A 21,650-nucleotide genomic window follows, 5' to 3' on the forward strand; every position below is an offset into this window, starting at 1 on the left:
GGAGAGAGTATTAATAACTCGGCAGTGATGGGCACCCCTGTGGGAACGTCCTCTCAGACGGGACAGGACAAATGTGGCCAGAAGAGCCTCCCTTCACAGTGGCTCCTTGGGCACTCTCCTGAGATAAAGTCAGAATGTCTTTCGGGGCTGTATTTCCAGCTCAGAGTTCTAGTAAGCCTTCCCTTAGGGAGGAAAACGGAGTAGCAGGTCATAAAGAATTAGGCCCAGAGACAAGCAGCCCCTGCTTTCCTCCTGCCTCGCTCCTGGCCCGCACCAGAGCCCGGTCAGGACATTTCAGGTCCCGCTTCCCTTATGTGCAAAGCGGCAGGGAGAAAGCCTGCCTTCCTTCCAACCCAGAACTGTTGGGAAAATATGACCACCACGGCAGTAACGCTAGAAATAATTATGATAAATCACATTTATTGAGTACTTAGCTCTGGGCCCTCACCTAACCTTTTCATGGGCTTTATCTCAATTTTGTCCTAAGTCCATGAGGTAAGTATCCTTACTATTTCATTTTACAGATGGGGAAACTGAGGCCCAGAGAGGTTTGGTAACTTCTCAAACTCACATGGCAATGACGTTGTGGAGCCGTGATGCAGACGGATGTGTGCACAAAAACGAAGCTTTCCTGTACCGCCTAAGCCCCTGCAAGAGGCCGAGTGCCTCGACAGCGGGGGCTCTGCCCTCTTCTTGGGCCTGCGACCAATGTTCCCAAAGGCTGGCAGGAAATGTGATATGAGGAGTTGAGATACAGTCTCTGCACTCTGGAAGTCTACAGTTGTGTGTATTATTTGATTTTTTTTAAATGTTTTAATATTTAAATTCAAAAGGCACAGGACAGTATTTAGAAAGTCTACCTCTCATCCTGGCTCCCTGGAGCAACCACCGTTACTAGTTTCTTATAACAGATTATTCTAGAAGTGATGGATGCCTCTTTACAGTCTTGTTCAACTACCAGTGGGCCGTGGCTGGGAACTGTGGGTCCTTCTGCTCCCGCCAGCACCCCGTCTCCCTCACACCATCTCCACCTTCCTCCTCTGCTTTCCAGGGGCCCCCTCCCAGGCCGACAGACAGAGGGACAGCTGTGCTACGATGCTGATAAAGGCCCAGAAGGAGAGAGCTCAGGACCACTGACAGCCCCGCCTCCCGTCTGGGACCTGCCTCTTCTACGCCAGGCCTTCCTGCCGCGCCCACATGGTTGTGCAGGACAGCACGGATCCTGGGGATGCCAGAGTGGGCGTGCGGCTAGAACCCTTCCTGCACCAGGTCGGGGGGCACCTGAGCGTGATGAAGTACGATGAGCACACCGTGTGCAAGCCCCTCATCTCCCGGGAGCAGAGGTTCTACGAATCCCTGCCTCTGGCCATGAAGCGCTTCACTCCGCAGTACAAAGGTGAGTGTCCAGGCGGCCGGACCAGGCCAGGCTTGCGTGCGCGCCCCCATCGCTTCCGCGTGCACTGTGCTGCGTGTGAGGGTTGCCATGGAGACATGCCCCTCTCCCACAGCCCGGTTGGCCTTCACTGTCCTAGTTTCTCTGAACTCTTCAAGCCTCCAGGCCTGGAGTCTAATGCCATTTGGCATCCCTACAAATTAGCTTAAGCTACTAGGCTTCAAGGAACTGAGAATGGAATGAAATGATACCCCGGACCCACCCCACTCTGCTAGGGTATCTGGTCTGTGCTTCAGGAGTGCCATGGCTGGGTCCTGTGGCCAGGGCTGGGAAAGACAGGGCAGGCTGAGGCCTCCTTCACCTCCCTCTGGAGACCCAGGTGGGTGGGAGGAGCCTCAGGTCTGGGTCAGGGCATGAAGGAACTGGGACCTGACATGTTTAGGAAACCAGAATTCCTCATCCTCATCCAGTGACCAAGCCAGGGCCATGAACTGCCTTCCAGGGAGAGCTGGGCAAGTGGGGCACAGAGCCGTGTGTGTTCTGGATCAGAGTACAAGGTGGGTTCTGGGGAGTGAAGAAGGCTGGGTGGGGAGGGCCACCATTTGTAGGCCTCCAGGCAGGGGCACTCTGGGCAGCTGGCCAGCATCCATGGGGCAGGCTTTTGGTCCACACCTGGCCTTCAGTAAACGTGGCTCACAGGGCTCAGGGCATGACTCTGCCAGCTGCCAGCCCCTCAACGGGATGTCTGCCCAGAAAAAAGACCTCTTTTAAAGGTTTTTAAATGTTGTGACTATACGCTTCTGCCCTCGTTGTCCAAGCATCTGTAGTAAAAGTGATGATAACATCCAAATAAGTCAGTCAAAAACGCACTTGCATTTCAATGATCAAGATAACCGGAAGGATGGGGCCTAGCTCTATGGGTGTTTCCCAGAGTGGGCTCTGGGATTGACCAAGGCTGGTGTAGGGGTTCACATGCAGATGCCCAGGCTCCTTTCCACACCTGGGGAACCGGGGTCAGGGCCCAGGAATCTGTATTCAGCATGTCCCAGACTGAGACTCACTGATAGGGTGCCAAGGTCTTGAGCCCCAAGCACCGCTTCAATCCTGGCTTGCCAAGACCTTCCAAGAGTCTGCGACGAGACCCACGAGCATCACACACTGAGAGGGAGGGGTGGGGGGCTGGTGTGCGGCTCTGCAGGCCTCCCCTGGGGCCTCTGGGGCCGCAGGCCGGGGTTGCCCATCAGTTGTGGGTCACTGCTCAGCTCGTCAGAGCACCCGCTGTAATGAATGTCTGTCCTTTTGCAACTGAACTCAACCTAGCAAAGGGGTGGCAGGATCTTGCGTGGGGTGGCCTCCTGCCCGCAGCATTTCACGCTTGTTGGGCACAGCTCTGGAGCTGAGACAGACTGCTGGGGTAGCCACAGGCAGAGCACAAAAGTGAAAGAGGCTGCTTGGTCTCCAGGACCCCATCCCGATGCCCTCCCAGTGTCCTGTCTACACACACCCATTCCTCTGGGCGGGGGAGAACGGCACCCTTCTTGGGTACCCTCAGGCACCGGTCTACTGTCCAGACCCCTACTCTACCTTGCCTCCCAGGCCCGGTCAGGCCTATCCCTGGTACCTCCTGCCTTAGGGCTCTGCTGACTTGATAGAGATCAATTTAAGCCAAGACATCACGGCTGCGTGTACCAATGGCCACAGAGCATGTTCCAGCCTCTGCCTTGGGGCTTCGGCCAGGATATGGCGTTTGCACACAAGTTGGGAGGGGACTGGGTCAGGGAACCACAGGACACCCCTCAGGGGAGACCACACAGCCCTGCTGAGGGCAAGGGTGAGGCAAAGCCCACAGACTCGGGTGACACCCAAACATGAGGATTCCATGTGCCGAAACACGGGTTCACTCAACAGCCAGAATGCCATCTGTGGAGTGCCATGGGCCAGGCCCCACTTAAGGAAAAGCACATCTAGAGAGATAGTAGAGAAAGGCCCAGAACCAGGACCCTCACACTCTCAGATGCCTGGAGCAGCCGGCTGACGTCAGGTTTTAGAGGGGAAACCGTCCCTCCAAGGGCTCCCAGGCTGCGCAGGCTTCTTGCTTCACTGGATGAGAAAAGTGGTCTCAGCTAACCCTCAGCGTTCAGTGCCAAACACGACTGTAAATAGTTTCTGTGTATCAACTCAATCCTCGTTAACAACACTCCAAGGCAGGCACTACTATTACCCATTTCACAGGTGAGGAGACCAAGGCTCAGAGAGGTGACATGATTTGCCTGAGGTCACACAACCAGTGAGAGGCAGAGTCAGGATTAAAGGTCTGAGGTCTGGCTCCCAAGTGTGGGCTCTCAGCCACCCAGGCCCGCTCCACCAGCCGCTGTCACCCAAGAGATGGGCTCCTTGCATGCCACTGCTCAAGGGGTCGCCTAGCCCAATGAAGGAGGGGATGGGACTTACCCAGAATCACTCAACGAGTGGCCTCAGGTCAGGGGCCCTCGAATACCCACAAGGCTGCCACGGGAGGGTCTCCCTTGTTCTCCCCCATAGGAAGGGCCCCAGAGAGAGGGGCTGTTTCTGTAGTGGCCACTGCATGCCATGGAGCACACTCTCTCCCTTCTCACTGTCCTGAACTGTGATGGCAGCAGGGAGTGTCGGGCAGTTGGAAGTGATGTCCCAAGGGTAACAGATGAAAAGCAGGAAGCTAGCACGTGGCAGTGATTATTACGACAGCAATTCTTTCCCAGGAGCTTGCCTGGACCTTTTTCGGGGCTCCTTGGGCATGACAACATCTTGGGGCCGCATCCCTCTGCCTCCCAGTGTACCTGTCAGCTTTGGGTGAGCAAGGACATACTCCTAAGTCTGGTTAGTTAACGGACAAGCCAGATTCATATTATAGACGCCGGCAAATAAATGCTCTCATGAGCTTAAAAATAAACACATGACAGAATATTCCCGGAGGCTGGGGAAGCTGCTTGGCCAAACCGAAATTGCTGAGATGCTCTGGGCATGGCAATTGTGGCAGTAAGCACTCTTGTCTGCCCAGCTGGCGTGACTGCTGGTTGAGGTGCCTGGAGAGGGCTGGTGAGCAGGGAGACAAAGCTCTGGCTGTCCCCCGCTTCCCCCGGCCAGGCAGAGGCGGCAGAGTGCTGGGAGCCTGTGTCCCTCCAGGCCTAGCCCCCATGGACACACAAAGCAAGCCGGAAGCCAGGCTGGGACCAACACAATTCTTGACTAAAAACCAATCCAAGCCCCAAGAAGTCTGGATTCCACTGACAGGCTGCTTCGGTAAAGAGCTGGTAACTCGAGATCATTTGCAAGGCGGCTATCTGCTATGGGTCTCAGGCTTCATTGCAAGCTCTGGACTGAGCTGGAGAGGGATGTGGGAGAGGGAGGGAAGATGGATAGGTGGGGACATAGAGCCAGAGGCATGCAGGAAGACGGAGCGAGAGGCAGGGACACGGACTCTGGCTGGATAGTTCTGACAATATGAGAAATAGAAATGATTTTTAGATTTTATTGGTTTTGGGTTACTTTGCACCTCTGCTCATCTCCATTTATTCAGACACTCAAATCTGATGAGATGAGACAAGAGCTGGAGCCTAGAGAAGCAGGGGAAGGTCACATTTCTTGTCCTTCTGGGGAGGCCTCCTGGGGCTGGGGCTCCCCGAGACAGTGGTTTCTGGCAAGCGTGTCACCATAGTCCCAGAGCGGGAAGGCCAGATGGTGAGCTGAACTTTACAAAAGACCCAAAAGGGCCTTGCCCTTGGCTGGCACACCATCCTGGGATCCCCAGCAGCCAGGAGCTCCAAGCTCCCCGAGGACAAGCACGGACGGCAGCGCACTCTCCTTTCCACACAGTGGAGGGATGAGCCCTGGGGCCTGGTGCTGGCTTCCAGGTCAGGCCTCCTCCCCAAAATAAGCACAGCAGCCCTCCTGCCTGAGGAAATAGGAACAGAAACATAAACACCATGTCCTTGGGCTTCTTGGCGCTCCCAACCCTCTGTACTGATGACCCTCTCAAAACAGGTTTCTCTGTTCACTCCCACGGAACAGAATGGCCAAAACATGTGACGAGGACACAGCAGGAGTGTCCCTCATCCAGACTGAAGTAAACACAGCATGACGACACCGGAGTCTCCCGATAAAGTCCTCGGCTCCGTGTCACGGCTTGTTCCTTCTTCCTTAGCCACGTCTGCCATGGCCTTTCTCAGAGCTCCACCCCTTACTGTGTGACCTTGGGCAAGTCATTCCATCCCTCTGAGTCTCGGTGGCTTGCAGTCACTCAGTGGTAACAGATGAAAAGCAGGAAGCTAGTACGTGGCAGTGATTATTACGACTGCAGTTCTTTCCCTGACCTGCCACCAGCCTCCGGTTCTCACAAGCAGAACCCCTCTGGTGGGCATGCCGGGTTCAGGTAAATGACAAAATGCCAGGTTCAGGTATGGTATTGTTAGTAGTATCATTATTCATTCAAGGGACTCAGGGGCCTGAGATGAGCTGAGGCAACGCAGAATTTTTTTAAGGAGCTGGAAAGAACTGAATGTCACTCTCAGGCTGCGAAATTAGGGCACCGGGAATCTGAGACGACAGGACTAGCCCAGAGAGACCGCTGAGCTAGGCACAGATGGCCCTGAAGAGCGACTTGCTGAATTATAGAGCAGCCCTGGAAATGAGCGTCTGCACTGACCAGCCTGGGCAGGGATGCGAGCAGGGAAATCAGCTGCCTTGAGTGCTGGCTCAGCAGAAATTTCCACTTGTGTTGAGAGAGTGACCAAGTGGCTGAGGGGACCTGATCACATGCAGCCCACCTTCTCTCAGTCAGAGTCCCAGCAGGACATGAGGGGTACATTGAAAGGGGTTTAAATGAAGGGAGTTTTCAAAGGGACGGTTCGCAGAAGTGCACTCAGGATTAAGGGAGCAACTGGGGATGCTGAGGCACTCAGGGACCAGCACTCCTGAAAGGCTGTGACCATCCCTAGGCCTGAAGGGCCAAAGAGAGGGAACGGGATCATGGACCCAGCAAGAGGGAGGCCACAGGGACAGGACCATGCTGTGGCAGGGAGGGAACCAGTGGGGTAAATACCTCGATCTTTCTCCGGCCCCACCCCATCTCCTGCCAACGTCCTCCATTGGCCCAACCCCTGGGAACCCAGGGGTGAGGAAGCCACTGGTGCACTCCAAAGGGTGCCTTGCAGGCACAATGCAGGGTGGAGCCTGGCTTGGTGGGAGAAGGAGGCATCAGAACAGTCAAGGCATCAGCTGCACGAAGAACAGGGAACCAGGGACACTAGAAACCCAGTCCTCACAAAGTCACCTGCGGGGCCATCTCCCCCAGAACTCTGATGAGGTGGGGCGCCCACTTAGCTCAGATGCTGAGCCCATGGGGGAAGACCTGGACTGTACCACCAGAGCCCGAAATCCAAAAGGGGTGACCATGGAGCCACTGACATGCATGCCAGACCTAATTACCCGACCTGGCCCATGTCCTGGAGGAGAAGCCCAATTAGCACGTTTGTTCACTGGGTCTCCTCACACTCTCCACTCTCACGAGCAGCGACTGGAGCAGGCTGCCGTGCCTTGATTACAAACACCGACGGTCAGGAGTTACCGTAGCTGGAGAAATCCCACAAGTCTCCTGTTTTCCATCAAAGAACCATGTTCCGTCAATAATAGTCATGTGCTGTGTGTCTAACTGAAGGAGATGCCAGGCATCTGTGTTAAAGCCAGAGATCGGGGTGAGGGGGGCAAGGTCTAAATGATGGGAACACAGAGGCCAAACCCCGGAAGGCTGTCTAAGGCGGGCTTCCTGGAAGAAGCTGGTCAGACAGAGAAAAAGGGAAGGGAGAGAAAGGATGATGAAGGAGGCAAAGGGGAGGAATGGGATGGGCCCCAACTTCCCTCACAGCCACCCTGAGGCAGGGGGCCCTCTCTGTGGAGGACGGGCTCCGATGACCCCAGGTTGAGCCCCATTGGAACAGCTCTCTTGTGACTGGGAAGGTGCCACTGTGCACCGAGAAACCAGAAGGTGAGAACAAAATGTACAGGGCTGGCTTTGTTCAAAGCATGAAAGGCCAGAGAGACGCAATGAAGCAGAGCCTATGCCCAGACCAGCCCAAGGCTATTTTCTGCAGGCTCCGCCGCCCTGGCTCATTCTGGAACAGTCCCCATAGCTCTTCCTTGAGAGAGGAGTTGGGAAGGGGGAGGGGGGAGGTTGATCAGTGCCATTAAACTACAATTCAAAAGGATGTCACCTCTTGCAACGTGTCCACCAGGTAAATTGCATCTGGTTTCCCCCTCCCCCTCCCCCCCGTGTGCTCTGCAGGCACCATCACGGTGCACCTCCAAAAAGACAGCCGAGGCCATCTCAGCCTGGTGGCCACCCCGCTGAAGGAGAACCGGGGGCCCTTCAAGGTCTCCACGGAGTCGGCGGCAGTGGCAATATGGCAGACTCTCCAGCAGACCACCGGCGGCAGCGGTGGCGCCCACCCCCTCGCCCAGTGGCAGCTGGCTCACTCGCTCGAGGAGAGGTGAGGGCCATGTGGCAGGATGACAGAAACCTAGCAGGGACCAGCACCGCCCCCACCTGCACCAAGGCCTACAGCTCCCCAACAGGCCGAGGAAGTGACCAATTCATAGGAAGCCTCCTTCTAGAAACACCAATGCGGCCGAAGAAAGGAATGAATTTTCCCTCACACAGTTTTAGAGGGAGGACCCCGAGGTATTTATCTCGGAAGCTGCCGCGTACGCAGAGTCCTATACAGAGCAGGCGTTCAGTACATATTTGTTTAATTAAATACCTGTGTCACTGACACCATACAGTGTCTCTGGGTGGGTGTGGGGGGTGCAGAAACCCAGAATAGTTGCCACAAAGGAAAAGTGGTTAATGGCGGTCTGAAATCACCTTTCCTCAGCGGTCAACGCAGCCGCCCGTGGGACCTCGGAGACCAGGCAGCTCAGGGCACCCGAGGTCCCAGAGAGGTCTCTAAAACCTCTGATAATGCTAGCTGACCTTTCTCAGATGAAAAGGACCCCTGGGGACTTATAAAACATTTATGGGAAACAAAAGGGAGCTAATACAATGAAAGTACCTCCCTTCCCCAAGGAGCACAGTGGATCTAATTAAGCCTCTTGGCTCAGCATCAGGAAGCGGGTTCGCATTATCTCCATTTCACAGATGGGGAAGCCAAGATGCAGAGGAGAGGAGAGAGGGTGAACCAAAGATCCAGGATTCCCACCTCTGAGGGCATTTTGAGGTCTCAAGGAAATAACGACAGGGCACACTCACAGCCTAAATCCCCAGCCTTCTGATTCCAGGCAGGGTCGCTGTCCCCGCACCGCATCACCTCGATAGTGCAAGAGGAATCCAGGTCACTTACAAGTGAATTTAAACCACTCAGCCCTCTGCGGTGGTGACAGAGGTGGTGACATGCTCTAATGAGTTCTTCTGGGGTTCTGAGAAATGCCCTGCCAGGGCCGCAGTGTGGCCCAATCTGGTGCCCAGGGCCTGAATGGGGCAAGACGGGCACTCCGAGGCCCTGCAGGCATCGTGGAGAGCAGCCAGGGACAGTCCGTGTCAGAGCCCAGCCCAGGAGAGCCCCGTCCCAGGGACGGGCACCTTCCCCGAGCCCTCGGGCCACGGCTGCCCTGACTGTCGTGCACTTCCCTCTCCGCAGCCCCGCCGCGCTCCTGAGGTCCGAGTTCCACCTTAACACCCCAGTCTCCTCCCTGGTGGAAGACGCTAAAGGGAACCAGGCCGAGAGGAGGAGCTTTAACCCGTGGGGCCTGCAATGCCACCAGGCCCACCTGAGCCGCCTGCGCACCGAGTACCCAGAGAACCAGCGGCACCGTATCCTTGCCGGCACTCCCTGCTGCCTGTGAGAGCGTGGGGGGCCGGAAGGGGGGTGACAGAGACAGACGGGCGCAGGGGCAGGAGGGGGAGACACTGACACAACACGGGGCCAGGGAAGGGGTGGGTGGGGAGAGACTGATATGAGGGAGACATCAAGGCACAAGCCCTCAAACCTAAGCCCTGGAAGAAATCTGATCCTTCCGAAAGAAAAATCAGAGAATATGGGGGAAGTCAGACTGGGAATTACGCTGAACACAGTGCCCATGGCCAGGCCTCTGGCTGTGTCGCTGCCACCTGGGCAGAGGGGCTGGGGTGGGCTGGGGGTCTCTGTGGGCAGATAGGAATGATGACGGCCTTGCTGGGTGGGTTCCCCAAAGCCCAGGCTCCCTTCTAGCCCTCCAAATTCTCCCTGCAGATGTCTTCCTATGGAGCTGATGGGGTGGGGGGTGTGGTGCCCCCCTCAGGGAAGTGCCCGAGAGGGAGACTCTGAGGGGAGGCACTCCCCCCTCATCCTCAAGCTGCCATGTTCTCAGTGAGTACATTTAGGCTTGAAATACTCCTTTGTCAGTGCTGGGCTCCTTCCTCCAAACGGGTGACTGGTTTCACAGTATTTACTAAGACACATCTGCAACCCTAATCCCTAAGAAGCTTTTGCAGGATAATTACTCCGCTGAAATTAATATTCCTGCAACTCATCTCCAAAGCTAACATCAACCCACTTCTCCCAAAAGGTACTGGCCCGTTCAGTGACTCGAGGTTTTAGCCTTATGATTTTCTGGCATAAGATGTAAATTGGGCATGCCCTGCCAGGGATTTCACGCCTGCATTTCAATTCCAACCTCAGAGCAAAAAGGAAAAGGAAAAGAAGCTCACATGGTCATAAACTCCCCCTAAATAAATGGACTTATTAAAGCAGCCTGCAAAGCTAATACTTTGAATTCTTAAAGAGGGACGATGGGCTTGTGTATGAGGCGCCGGCAGAGCAGGAACGGCGCTCAGAGAAGGGAGTCCCAGGCAGCCGCCCAGGCGTGTTAACCGCCTCCGGAGCGGCAGCAGCCTCCACGTCCGCGGAGCCTTCCTGAACTTAGCGCGACCAGGGTTTCTGCTGCTGGAAAACGTCGTGTCACAGTACAAGCACCCCTGTATCCTGGACCTGAAGATGGGGACCCGGCAGCACGGGGACGACGCGTCCGAGGAGAAGAAGGCCCGCCACATGAGGAAGTGTGCGCAGAGCACCTCGGCCTGCCTGGGCGTGCGCATCTGCGGCATGCAGGTGGGTGGCGAGGGCCCGCCGCAGGGCTGGGCGTCCTGGCATGTCCACTGCGGGGCAGGGTGTCTCCCAAGCGGACAGCCCTGCCCACAGAGCCACAGGAGGCAGCCAGGCACAGCCCTCCCATGCAGGAAAGGCAGATCCCGCTCGAGGACACACCGGGATTTCTGTAAGAGCCCCTTTCAGGGTAGTGGTGCCAAAAAGCTGCCCCCTTTTTTTTTTTTTAACTCGGTTTCTGGGTCTCCAGCGGGTGAAACTTCCTAGTGGCCACGTGGGTCCTGTCCACTTTGAGAGCAGACCTCTGGTGACAGTGTGTGAGCAGGGGCTGGGGAGAGCACAGAAAAGAGCTTCCCTGTGCACTCCATGGCTTCCTCAGCCTCTTGAAGGGTACAGCTGAACCCTTCTCTCCTCCTCAGGCGCCATAAGGCACCCTGCTCTTTGAACCCTTATTAGCCATACTTCCTACCCCACGTCTTCTGCTTCTCTTTGCTACCTGTTCTGGTTAACGAAGTGGGAAGGTCATAGCCTGCTCAGCTGAGGCAAAGGAACGGTTAATGTTTTTTACGGCCCAGACTCTACCCCATTTTTGCAGCTCTGATGTGGCTTGTGGCAGGGGCTGCAGAACGGGAAGAAATAAACTTTCCCCACTCGCCCTTACCGTCTATCTCCTCAAAGCAAAACCAGACACCGATTTGACGGTACACGTTAAAGCTTTCCTTAATTGAAACTGCCACCCCTTGACGCTGGAAGTGGAGTCTATAAATTTGTTGCACAGATGTCCCTTGGAAGGCTTGGAACGCAGTCCTCAAGAGAATGGAGTGTGATGATTTGGGGTGTAAATGGAATCTCTCCGGACCTCCAATCTTCTGAAAACGATCTGATTTATTTAGACAGTGACGCCTGTCATGTATTTATGATGGCTAATTTAACAGCCTATCTCCAGCCCTCCAAAGCAAGTCTATCATAGCCTTCTGGTTTTTTTTCAACACTGGTTTTCCATAAACATACCACGTGACCTGAAGGCAGGAAAGACCTGAGAAACTGTCTTGGCCAGGTATGGGCTGTCCTTCCCAGGTGTGCCAGACAGAAGTGAGCCAAGTCACGGCCACGCCAGCCACTGGCCTTGGTACAGCCTCTGCCTGTGCCTGTGCCATCTGAATGCAACGGGAGCGGCTGCCACTGCCCCCCATCAGCATCTCCTCCATCTGCTTCCTTCTGGTGGCCAAGACATGACAGGGGAGGGGGAGAGGAGCTGGTGCCAAGGAGGAGCCACCAGCCCCACAGAGCTGCTGCGAACCTCCCCGTTCCATCCAGGCTCCCCTCAGCTGCACTGGCTGCCTGAAAACCCCATCTCTACCTCATCCAGCCTTTTTATCGTTTTATCATCAGTCAACCCTGCTCTACCCCAAGAGCCATGACTGTTCCCTTAGAATCTGCAGAGAAAGGACTTTATAAACTTCACTGGGGAAAATTGAATCTAGTTGGCTTTCCAAGGCCATTGGCTGTGATCTCAGATTCCTACTAAAATGTTCTAGCTTGGGTTTGCTAATATTTGAATGGAAAAAGGCCAGGAGCCAGGGTTTAAATCATGATTTGGAGGATGACACGGGAAATTCACAAGAAAGGTGATCCAAAGCTTTTCTTTATGGGTGGAGGGTCACCTTTGTGGGGTGAAGGATATGTAGACCTTGGATTCCTATTAAGGGCTCGCACAGAAAGCATTTTAAAATGTGAAAGTTCCCCTGGTGCTTGATGAAAGATCATCCTTCCATTCATTTCAGCCATTCTTGCCCTGCTTCTCCTGGAAATCTGTTTATATATCATGTTAGCTCCTAACACTGCAGCCATAGCATTGCAAGTTTTTTCTTGAGTTGGCAATTCTTCACGTTTTCTTTCTTTTTTTATTATCAGGTTTATCAAGTTGATAAGAAGCACTTTCTCTGCAAAGACAAGTACTATGGAAGAAAACTCTCCGTCGAGGGCTTCCGACAAGCCCTCCATCAGTTCCTACATGACGGAACCCGCCTCCGGACAGAGCTCCTGGAGCCCATCCAGCACCAGCTTCGGGCCCTCCTCTCGGTCATTAGGAGCCAGAGCTCATACCGGTTCTACTCCAGCTCTCTCCTCATCATCTACGATGGGCAGGAGCTGCCAGAAAGGACCCCAGGGGGCCTGCCTCCTCAGGAGGCTCCGCAGACGGCCCATGGCAGCCCTTCCGGGGGTCTCACCAAAGTTGACATCCGGATGATTGACTTTGCGCACACAACATACAAAGGCTCCTGGAACGAGCACACCACTTACGACGGACCAGATTCAGGCTACATTTTTGGCCTAGAAAACCTCATCCAGATCCTGCAGGATATTCAAGAGGGAGAATGAGGCTTGTTGGGCCTCTTCAGATTTTTCTGGAGTATAGTTCTCACAAGGGACCTACTGGTAGCCGGGGTACCCCAGACACTGTTAGAGGTCTTTGCAATAATAATAGCCACATTCAAAAGCCATACGTGGCAGGGCCTATTAACGGCTCTGGAGCTAATTCCATGCACTCTGGCCTCTTCTGCTAATGCCGGTCGTCGGGGGCTGGGCAGTCAGTGTGAAACGGCGCCATCGTAGAGTACATGGGAGGCCCGCGGCATGAGGGAGAAGCCAGCATTACACTGAGATTCTGGAGAATTTGCGTTTAAAAATGCTTTTTTGTTGTCATGCTGAAGTCTTGGCAAGCTGTGAGGCAAAAAACTCTACTTGAAGAAGACTAGAACAGTGAGTTCACGAGTGTATGGTTTTTCTGATCGCCTGCGCTGCCCACCCCAAAAGCAGACAGAGCTCACGAGTGACTGTCTCTTATCTTCCTAAGACGCATTTAGGTGGGGCAGGAAGAAGTGGGACAGATCTGCCCGTCTCGCCAACTTCTTACCCAGGGTCTGAATGCGCAAGGGCAATCCAGACACAGCCTTGGCAAATCGAGACCCTGGGTTCTCCATTTTTGCCTGTGGAGACGAGGGTCTCTTTCTAGACTTCCAAGTACCTACTGGCAGTGACGCCTCTGCCGATTCTGGCCGCAAAACGGCTCTAACCACGAATTGCAGCTTCTGGTGGGGGCGGACTGCGCAAAAAGATGAGCCACTGCTGTTAAATGACACTCTCCGCTTTCTATTTATTTATTTTGGGGGTGGGGTGGGGAGCCGGGAGAGAGAAGCCTGGAGAGCCAAGGAAACCAGGCGCAATGTTTACAAGACTGGTGGACAAGTGTAAATATGGAACAAAGAGCAAACAGTTCTAATTAATTCCTTCTTCTGCAGTGTGGAAACCTATTACAATGCCCTTGAGTCAAGCACGAAGATACGTTACCCAATTAGGGAAATAAATTTGTTAACAAAATTGCTGAGGTCACCAGTGATTATTTGGCGGGCCTTATTACCCCTTCTTTTGTGTATTCTGATCATCACGCTGTACGGCATTTCCAATTTCTTGTTGACTAGAGCGTGCGGCAAGAACAGTTCACCGATTTCCTGCAATCCTTTGGGGATCCCGGGGGGAAATGGTGGCTAATCAAATATTTGCATGTATCTACAAGGCAGGTACCGGACCTCATAAGTGGTCCTTTCATCTGAACTTTCTACAATGCAATTTTTAATAATTGTTGTATTCTCCTGGCTAATTACCATCAACCTTCCAAAAATCCACACTGACAGAAGGAAAAAGGCCTGGATTAAAAAAAAAATTTTTTTTTGTTTAATTTTAGGATACATTATATGGATTTCCAAGCAAGTTAACTTCCCTAATTATGTTTGGCTGAGGTAACGACGTGATTAATTTGCATGCTCTGCACCCATGGTGGGAGAATTGAGTCAAAGTATGTTGGGTGGCAAAAAGGAAGTCAGCCGAAAACTAACTATTTGCTGATAACAAAGTGGAGCCCGAAATACTGCTTTTTCTAGGCCACTTTCTTGCTTGAAAATCTGGTTTAACCAAGTCCGAAGCTCCCTGCCTTAGCTTCTGATTCCTGGCCCCGTTCTCAGCCTTGGGTGCTGTGGGACCTGCCTGGGGATTTGGGGGGGGGGGTCAGCTAGAATATAAGTCTTTTAGGGCTGGCCACCCAAGTCCCTAACTGTGCTGCAATCACTCTCCTGGCCCCTGCCCATGTGACCCATCTTCCCTTAGCCCCTGCTTTATCCAACAATGCCCTTCACAAGAGGCCTTCTTCCTACTCTGCCAATCCCTCGAGGCCCAGACCAAATGCCCACATGCCCCTGAAGATGTCATCAACAAAAGTACAGTTTGTTGCAAGGGGCAAAGCTGGCTACCGGTTTTAGACTGTGCTTCCCAGATTCCTGGGCTCAGAGGGGTCACCACTATCTGGAAATTTGCACAAGGCTTTGCTGATCCAGCTGAATGAGTCCACCCAAGCATTGCAAACCCAGGCAGAGGGAGAAGAACAGAGACATGTGGGAAGAAGAGGCAGGCATATATGTATTTGATCTCCAATGAGAGTTTGCTTTAAAATGGCAAAAGAGGGGCGCCTGGGTGGCACAGCGGTTAAAGCGTCTGCCTTCGGCTCAGGGCGTGATCCCGGTGTTACGGGATCGAGCCCCACATCAGGCTCCTCCGCTATGAGCCTGCTTCTTCCTCTCCCACTCCCCTGCTTGTGTTCCCTCTCTCGCTGGCTGTCTCTATCTCTGTCGAATAAATAAATAAAAATCTTTTAAAAAAAAAATAATAAAATAAAATAAAATAAAATGGCAAAAGAGGTAAGGGGGCCCTGAATATCCAGTACCCAGCAAATGTACACTGAACTAAGCACCTCTTCCCTGCTGATCCTTTTGCTAAGCACTGGGGAAGATCCAGCTCTTGGGAGCGTAGATTCTAGTTGGGGAGGCAAGAGTCACACACACGAACTGACGGCAAACTGCACAAAGCCAGTCCCCAGTGCCACACTGGAGTCATCTGGGTGGTGCAGAGGCCCAATCCTCCAAGTTGAAGAGGTCAGGCCACAGCCAACAGAGAAACACACATCACCTGACAGCCGACACACATCACAGAAACTGCTGGAGGAGATGAGACTTCACTTGGGCCCTGAACAATGACAAGAATAAGGAAGGGGCTGGCTGGGCGGAGGGAAGGAAAAGCCCAGCATGCTCATGAGTCTGTGGATAGACCAACCCATCCAGAATGGGGATTTTGTGGTTGGGAGTGGTAGAGTGAAGAGGAGAGAAATGGAGTGAGCCCAGACGGTGGAGACACTTGAAAATCTGGCCGAGGAGCTCATGTGTTTGTGATTACGTTAATCTGTCCTTCCTTCCCTCCATTCATCCAACCAACAAATATTTTCCGAGTGCCTGGTACATACAGCATAGTGCCAGGACCCATGCAAGAAACAAGAAGTGTGAGGACCATGTCATTATCCTTAAGAACTTTATGACTTAAAGAGAAGGTGAAGACCCTCACGTGAAAATATCAGGGGTGCTTCAACAAGTCACGGGGGCCATTTGTGCAGCCATCCAGAGTGCCACCGAGGAGAGGAGAGGCAGTGAGGGCTCACTGTCACGTGGGACGATCATGGAGGTGGTGTCTCCGCTGTGCCTTGAAAGGGAGGCAAGTCTGAGAGGGGATCAAGAAGGCAGGTATCATGGACAAGCACAGCGACAGGAATCGAGCATTTTGCTCAGGGAACAGAGGGGTGAGGGCTGGCTGCCGGGGCTGATGTGAAGAGGCACCAGGAAAGATTAAGATGAAAATGGAGAAAGCCCAGCACTTGAGGGCTGTCAGGGGCCTGCACACCTTCCGCCTTAGTGCTCCCTCTTGTCTGCAAGCCTGGAAGGGCCTCCCAGGCAGCCTCTCCAACCCCAGACTGGGGAGCTCTCTTTTCTGAACTGAGAAACACACAGGTATTAGTCAGGGTGGGCTAACTGTTATAACAATCCCCAAACAACAGTAGCTTAACGTCACAATCAGGATTGGTCAGCAAAGAGCGAGCCTCCACTCCACACAGTCACCCAGGGACCTTCCATCTTGTGACTCCACCACCTTCAATCGACCACGAGGCCTAAAAGTTAGACAGCACCGAGAAGGCATACCCACATTCCAGAGGCAAGAACCAGCCGTGGGCCCTCCCCAGATGCCAGCAGGCTGAGATGTCGTTTAACTGTGTGCCTGGAAAAGGAAATGGGTTTGATGAGACCCTAGCCAGTCTCTATTATAACCTCCAAAACCCTCATGTCAAACTGATACCTGATTTAAGGAGGGAGAAGGAGAGACATAAAGAGCAAGTGGGGGCGTGGGGGGGAGCAGGGGCCTGCCAGTGCCAGGGCTGCGGGCTCTGACGCAGACCCTCCCCGCCCCCCCCCGCCCCCCGTCCCCGGCAGTGTCCTCAGACAGTGAGTGTGAGCCCAGAGTGCTGGCCGACTTGCTTCCCATCTCCCTACCTCAGCTGTCCCATCTGCCCCCCAGGAACTCTCACTTGGTCCTCAAGACAGGTGCTGTAGAGAGGCAACCCGCTCCCGATCTCCCCAGCAGGGAGGACAAGGACAGCCGGGGAGAGTCACCCAGCCCTGCCTCCTCCCTCTGGTGTTCCCGGTGCGATTGAAGAGGAAGCTGAAGAGCAGAATGTTATTACAGCTTTTCCATGACGCAATGTCATCAGGAAGCCCTGGGCCTCTGGGCAGCACCCTGGCAGGTCCCATCACCCTTCTCAGTTGCACGGAGCCTTGTAGCCCATGCTGGAAAGGGCAGGAAGCGGTCTCATAAAACAAATGGCGAGGCAGGACCACTCATCAGCAGCTCTTCAAAATGATCTAAACTTCTGACTTTTGATTTAAATCTGCATCCACTGTGGCCAAAAACATAAAACAGAAGATGAGGGAAAGAACTAAAATGAAGGCGTGGGTGCCAAGAACTAGAGGGGAGGGAGGGAGGGAAAAGCAGCTCTGGGACAATACCAAGTTGAGCGCCAGCCAGGCGGGCTGACTTGCAGCCAGGTTGGGTCCTTTTCATTATGCATCGCTCAGAACTTCTCCCTTCTGTTACTAGGCTGCCCTGAAATGGGACAGGAGCTTCGAGAGCTAATCCAAGTATCAAATCCAGAAATCTACCTGCTCCTGACTTGCCCTTCACCTTTCTCCCTCAGACCTGAGGGAGAGGACTGTCTCACAGGGGCAGGCGCCGGGGTGCGGGGAATGGGTAGGCTAGGAGATCCGGGTCCAAACTCTGAGGTGATCTGCTCTCGTCAGATTCATTTAGTGAGAGATGACTCTCTGTCAGGGCCTGCTGTCAAATAGTGATTAGTGTTTTCCAGGGACCCAGAATGGTAGGGCCACTCCTGAAATGGGGGCCAGGAAAGGCCTCTCTGAGGTGACATGGATTAGAGCAAAGGGAGGGAGGCAGGGCCCAGGGGAGATGACAGATGTCTCCACAGAGCGGAAGGGCTTTGGGTACACTGGGCTGCGCTTTAGGACCCCATTAGCCTACCCCAGCATACCTTAAACACCTGTGAGTCTTGAAAAACAGCTCACCTCCAGAAAAAGGTCACAATCTACTACCAGCCTGCCCCTTCCTGCTCACCTATATGCAGGGGCATGAAGTGACTAACTTCTCCCTTGCAAGTCCAGACCCACTTTTTATGGTAACATATCTGGGTATGGCAGCCAATCACTTCCTCCGGTTGAATAAGTTGAAAGAAGAAAAATCAGGCAATCGTGCCCCACAATACAGCTAAGTATTTAATTTGTTTTTAATGTTTACATTATTAACACCAGCATTACAAAACGATATTTTTACTTTCAAGCGATTTAAATGTGCAATTCGGGGTCTCAATTACTGGGATCATTATAACTTGAAAAACTGAAGCAGTGCTCCCTCCCTCCTCTCCTCCCCCTATGGTGCCTGTTTCTATAAAGAGCCACCAGGACTCCACGGAGCACAGCTACCCGTTCCAAATGGATCAGGAGGTACAGCCCTGGTGGGGGTTTTCAAGGAGCCAGGGGAGCTTGCATTCAGTGTGGAATGAGTGACAGTCAGCAGGTGGGTGTTAAAATGGTCATCAATCCCCTAAGGACTGGCACTGCCAAGTCACATTCCAGGCAGTGCCTATTAATGTGTCCAGAATGGCGCTGGGTGACTGACAAGCCAATGGGCCCAGACTCTGGCTCCGGCCACCCACAGGCATGAGAAGGTGGGGGGCACAGGTAACATAAGACTGGAGAGGATCCTAGAGCCCCCTGGGAAACTATAATGCATCCCAGAAGACACCACGCATGCAGCTCCTGATAACACCGAAGGGGCATCCTGATGGAGGAGGGGAGAGTGTGGGCTCTGGAGTCAGAGTCCAGGTTCCGCCACTTACCAGCTAGGGACCCTGGCAAGCCCTCATCCTCTCTGTACCTGAGTCTCCACCTCTGTAAAATGGGGATAATAGCAGTACTTAGCTCTGAGAGCCATTATGAGCACTAAATGAGTCACTACTGTATAAGGCATTTAGAACAGTGCCTGACACAGAGCAAATAGTCAGTTAGGTGTTACTTTATCATTAGAATTCCCATTTTAAGATGAAGAACTGAAGCTCAGAGAGATTAAGTAACCCACCCAAGGTTGGCTGCTCTGAAGGCTTCTGCAGTCCCTCTGCCGGGAAGCCACTCTTGCCCCTTGTGTGACCCAGGTCTTTCTCATACACAGGCCTCCTCTAGACCACCCAGACCCACGCCTGCGCCAGCTGCTGTGGACCCAGCACCCTGCCTGGAATCTCTCCCTAGCACTTACTGTATCTGAAATTATCTTGTTCATTTACTAAACGACTTAATATATATAAAGCACTATTATTATCATTATCATATGTCTATTCGGTTGTTGTCTGTCTCCACCCACTTAAATGTAAAACCCACAGGACCAGGGCCCTTGCCGGTCCCATCCACCACTGGGAAGGAGCTCAGGGCTGCTTCATGGCTGTGTGACCTCTGCGGTCACACAGGGCCCTGCACTCCAAAGAGCCCCATACTTGGTTTAATGTTCTGCTGTTACCGTCCTGAAAATTTTTTTTTTTTTTAAGATTTTATTTGAGAAAGAGAGAGTGCTTGAGTGAGCACGAGTCAGGGGGAGGGGCAGAAGGAGAAGGAGAAGGAGAAGCAGACTCTCCAATGACCAGGGAGTCCAACGTGGGGCATGATCCCAGGACGCCAAGATCATGACCTGAGCTGAAGGCAGATGCTTAACCCACCAACTGAGTCATCCAAGCACCCCTATCTTGAAATTCTTAATATTTTAACAAGGTACTTTCTATTTTCACCTTTCACTGGGCCTCCACAAATTACATAGGTAGTCCTAAATGAATGAATGAATGAGCAAGCCCACATTCCAACCCAGGTCTGTAAGACTCCAAGGCCTCACTACTTAACCACCAAACCAAACAAGCCTCCAGTGGGGGTAAGAGAGGTGGTCAAGGCAATCTGAACCAGGGACAACCACAACCCACCTAGAAGACATTGTGCTGGGGAAAGGAGAGCCTCAGAAAGAGACACTGGTTTGAGTTCCCTGGATGTCTAGTTGTTCTTCTCAACCTCTCATTCCACTTGTGCCTCAAGTGGGGCGAAAACCATTTGCTGTCACCTCATGCTACTCTTCCTCTCACTGAAGACAGAGGGACCTCAGTCCCTGCATCCTAGGGACACTGTCAGCCAACCAGGTGCTCTTCAAAGCCACAGCTGTGGTCAGGCCTCAGGCAGAATGGCAAGGCCCCTAGGCACCCAGCACAACCCTAGGCGCCTGGAACTTGACATTAAACAGATACAATCCTTGACCTTTAGACCTCATGGCAGCCATCAAAACTATGTGGCTATAAATATAGCTGATGTGGAGGATAGAGGTGGAAGGTACTGCTGGACTGGGAAAAGATGGGGGTGCCCCTGAAAACCTCATTTTCCACTCCTCCTGAGCTCTCCTAACCTCAGGTAGGCACTGCCTGAACTCATTTACCTCAAGTGTGCACTGCACACCCCAGGTCCCCAGAGGTGCTCATTTAATAGGTCTTTACTCTTAAGGTCTTCAGAACAGTTCGAAGCTGATCCTTGTTAAAACCACCCACTGGTCTTTCCTCAGATTAAACCCCTTCCTCCTCTTCTGTCTCCCATTCCTGCCCCAGGCCTGGCTCTTGCTGCTCAGGAACCTTTCATTCCCACTCATCCAAATCCTAACTATCCTTCAAGGTCCAGCCCAAATGCCATCTCCTTCAGAAGCCATCTCTGATCTTTCTCCCCTTATTCCCCTGAACAGCTAGAAGTGGTATTTCTTTCTCCAAACTCTCCAGCATTCTCTAACACTTTGAACTTGTGTTCGGGTTGTGTATCCACTACTCAAGTCTACTCCTTGAAGGCAAGAGTCTCCTGGATTTACCTTTACAAAGTAGGCAGGTGAGAAGGAAGAGGTTTGGGGAAAGCTGAATGTTGTATGACTGTGAAGACAGAGACCGGCTCAGCAAAGCCAGGCTGAGGATTTCTTAAGGAAACTGGTGGGGGTATCTTGAAAAGAAAAATGATGACATCCCACATGATGCTGCAGCTGGAGATATATAAGAAAAGACCTGGTAAAACAAGTTTCCCAGGCTGAATCAACCCAGCTGACTTTGCTCAAGCTGGCAGATCTGTGCCTCCCAGGGACACGTGCCTGGTGTGGGGAGGGGAGCTCTGAAGGGATACTAACAGGGCCTGGGGAAGGACGAACGAGAGCTAAGGAGCAGTACCAAGTGGTAGTGACAAGTACCGGGCCGTGAAAGGAGAGAAGGGGAGGCGAACAACTTTCTCTAGTGCTATGGGATTAAGTTCATACACATCTTCATCGAATAACAACCTGTATTTACATGCAAATGTATTCGTTTATGCAAATTAGCAGAGGTCTCGGAGGAAGTTTGTTAGTCTGGAGCTTGTGCAGTCATTGAAAAATGAGAAGCAAACCTCTCCCTGGGGTACTCCGCATCTGACTGGCCCCTGGGAGCTGGGCCGTTACCAGGAGGAGGAACACTGAATTAGCTCCTCTCGCAGAGACAGGAGAGCAGCGCCCCTCTCCGGAGAGCGCCGGAGAGCCCGCGAACTCGCGCATGCTCATTCCACCCTCCCAGCCCTACTCCCCTGGAAGCCGGAGAGCCTAAGTGCGCAAGCGCCGCC

The 21,650-nt window shown here is 53.1% G+C and overlaps 1 protein-coding gene across 1 annotated transcript; it reads left to right on the top strand.

Annotated features, from left to right (window-relative positions):
* The first annotated feature begins 1,021 nt into the window (after positions 1–1,021).
* Positions 1,022–15,054, top strand: IP6K3 (inositol hexakisphosphate kinase 3). The gene is made up of 5 exons (XM_008693420.2): positions 1,022–1,396; positions 7,710–7,914; positions 9,061–9,233; positions 10,334–10,509; positions 12,418–15,054. The coding sequence occupies exons 1-5, from the start codon at positions 1,198–1,200 to the stop codon at positions 12,883–12,885; spliced, it is 1,221 nt and encodes a 406-aa protein (XP_008691642.1). The 5' UTR covers positions 1,022–1,197; the 3' UTR covers positions 12,886–15,054.
* Positions 15,055–21,650: the final 6,596 nt, after the last annotated feature.

The sequence above is a fragment of the Ursus maritimus genome, unplaced genomic scaffold (genome assembly GCF_017311325.1).
Source record: "Ursus maritimus isolate PB19 unplaced genomic scaffold, ASM1731132v1 scaffold_30, whole genome shotgun sequence".
Classification (NCBI taxonomy): domain Eukaryota; kingdom Metazoa; phylum Chordata; class Mammalia; order Carnivora; family Ursidae; genus Ursus; species Ursus maritimus.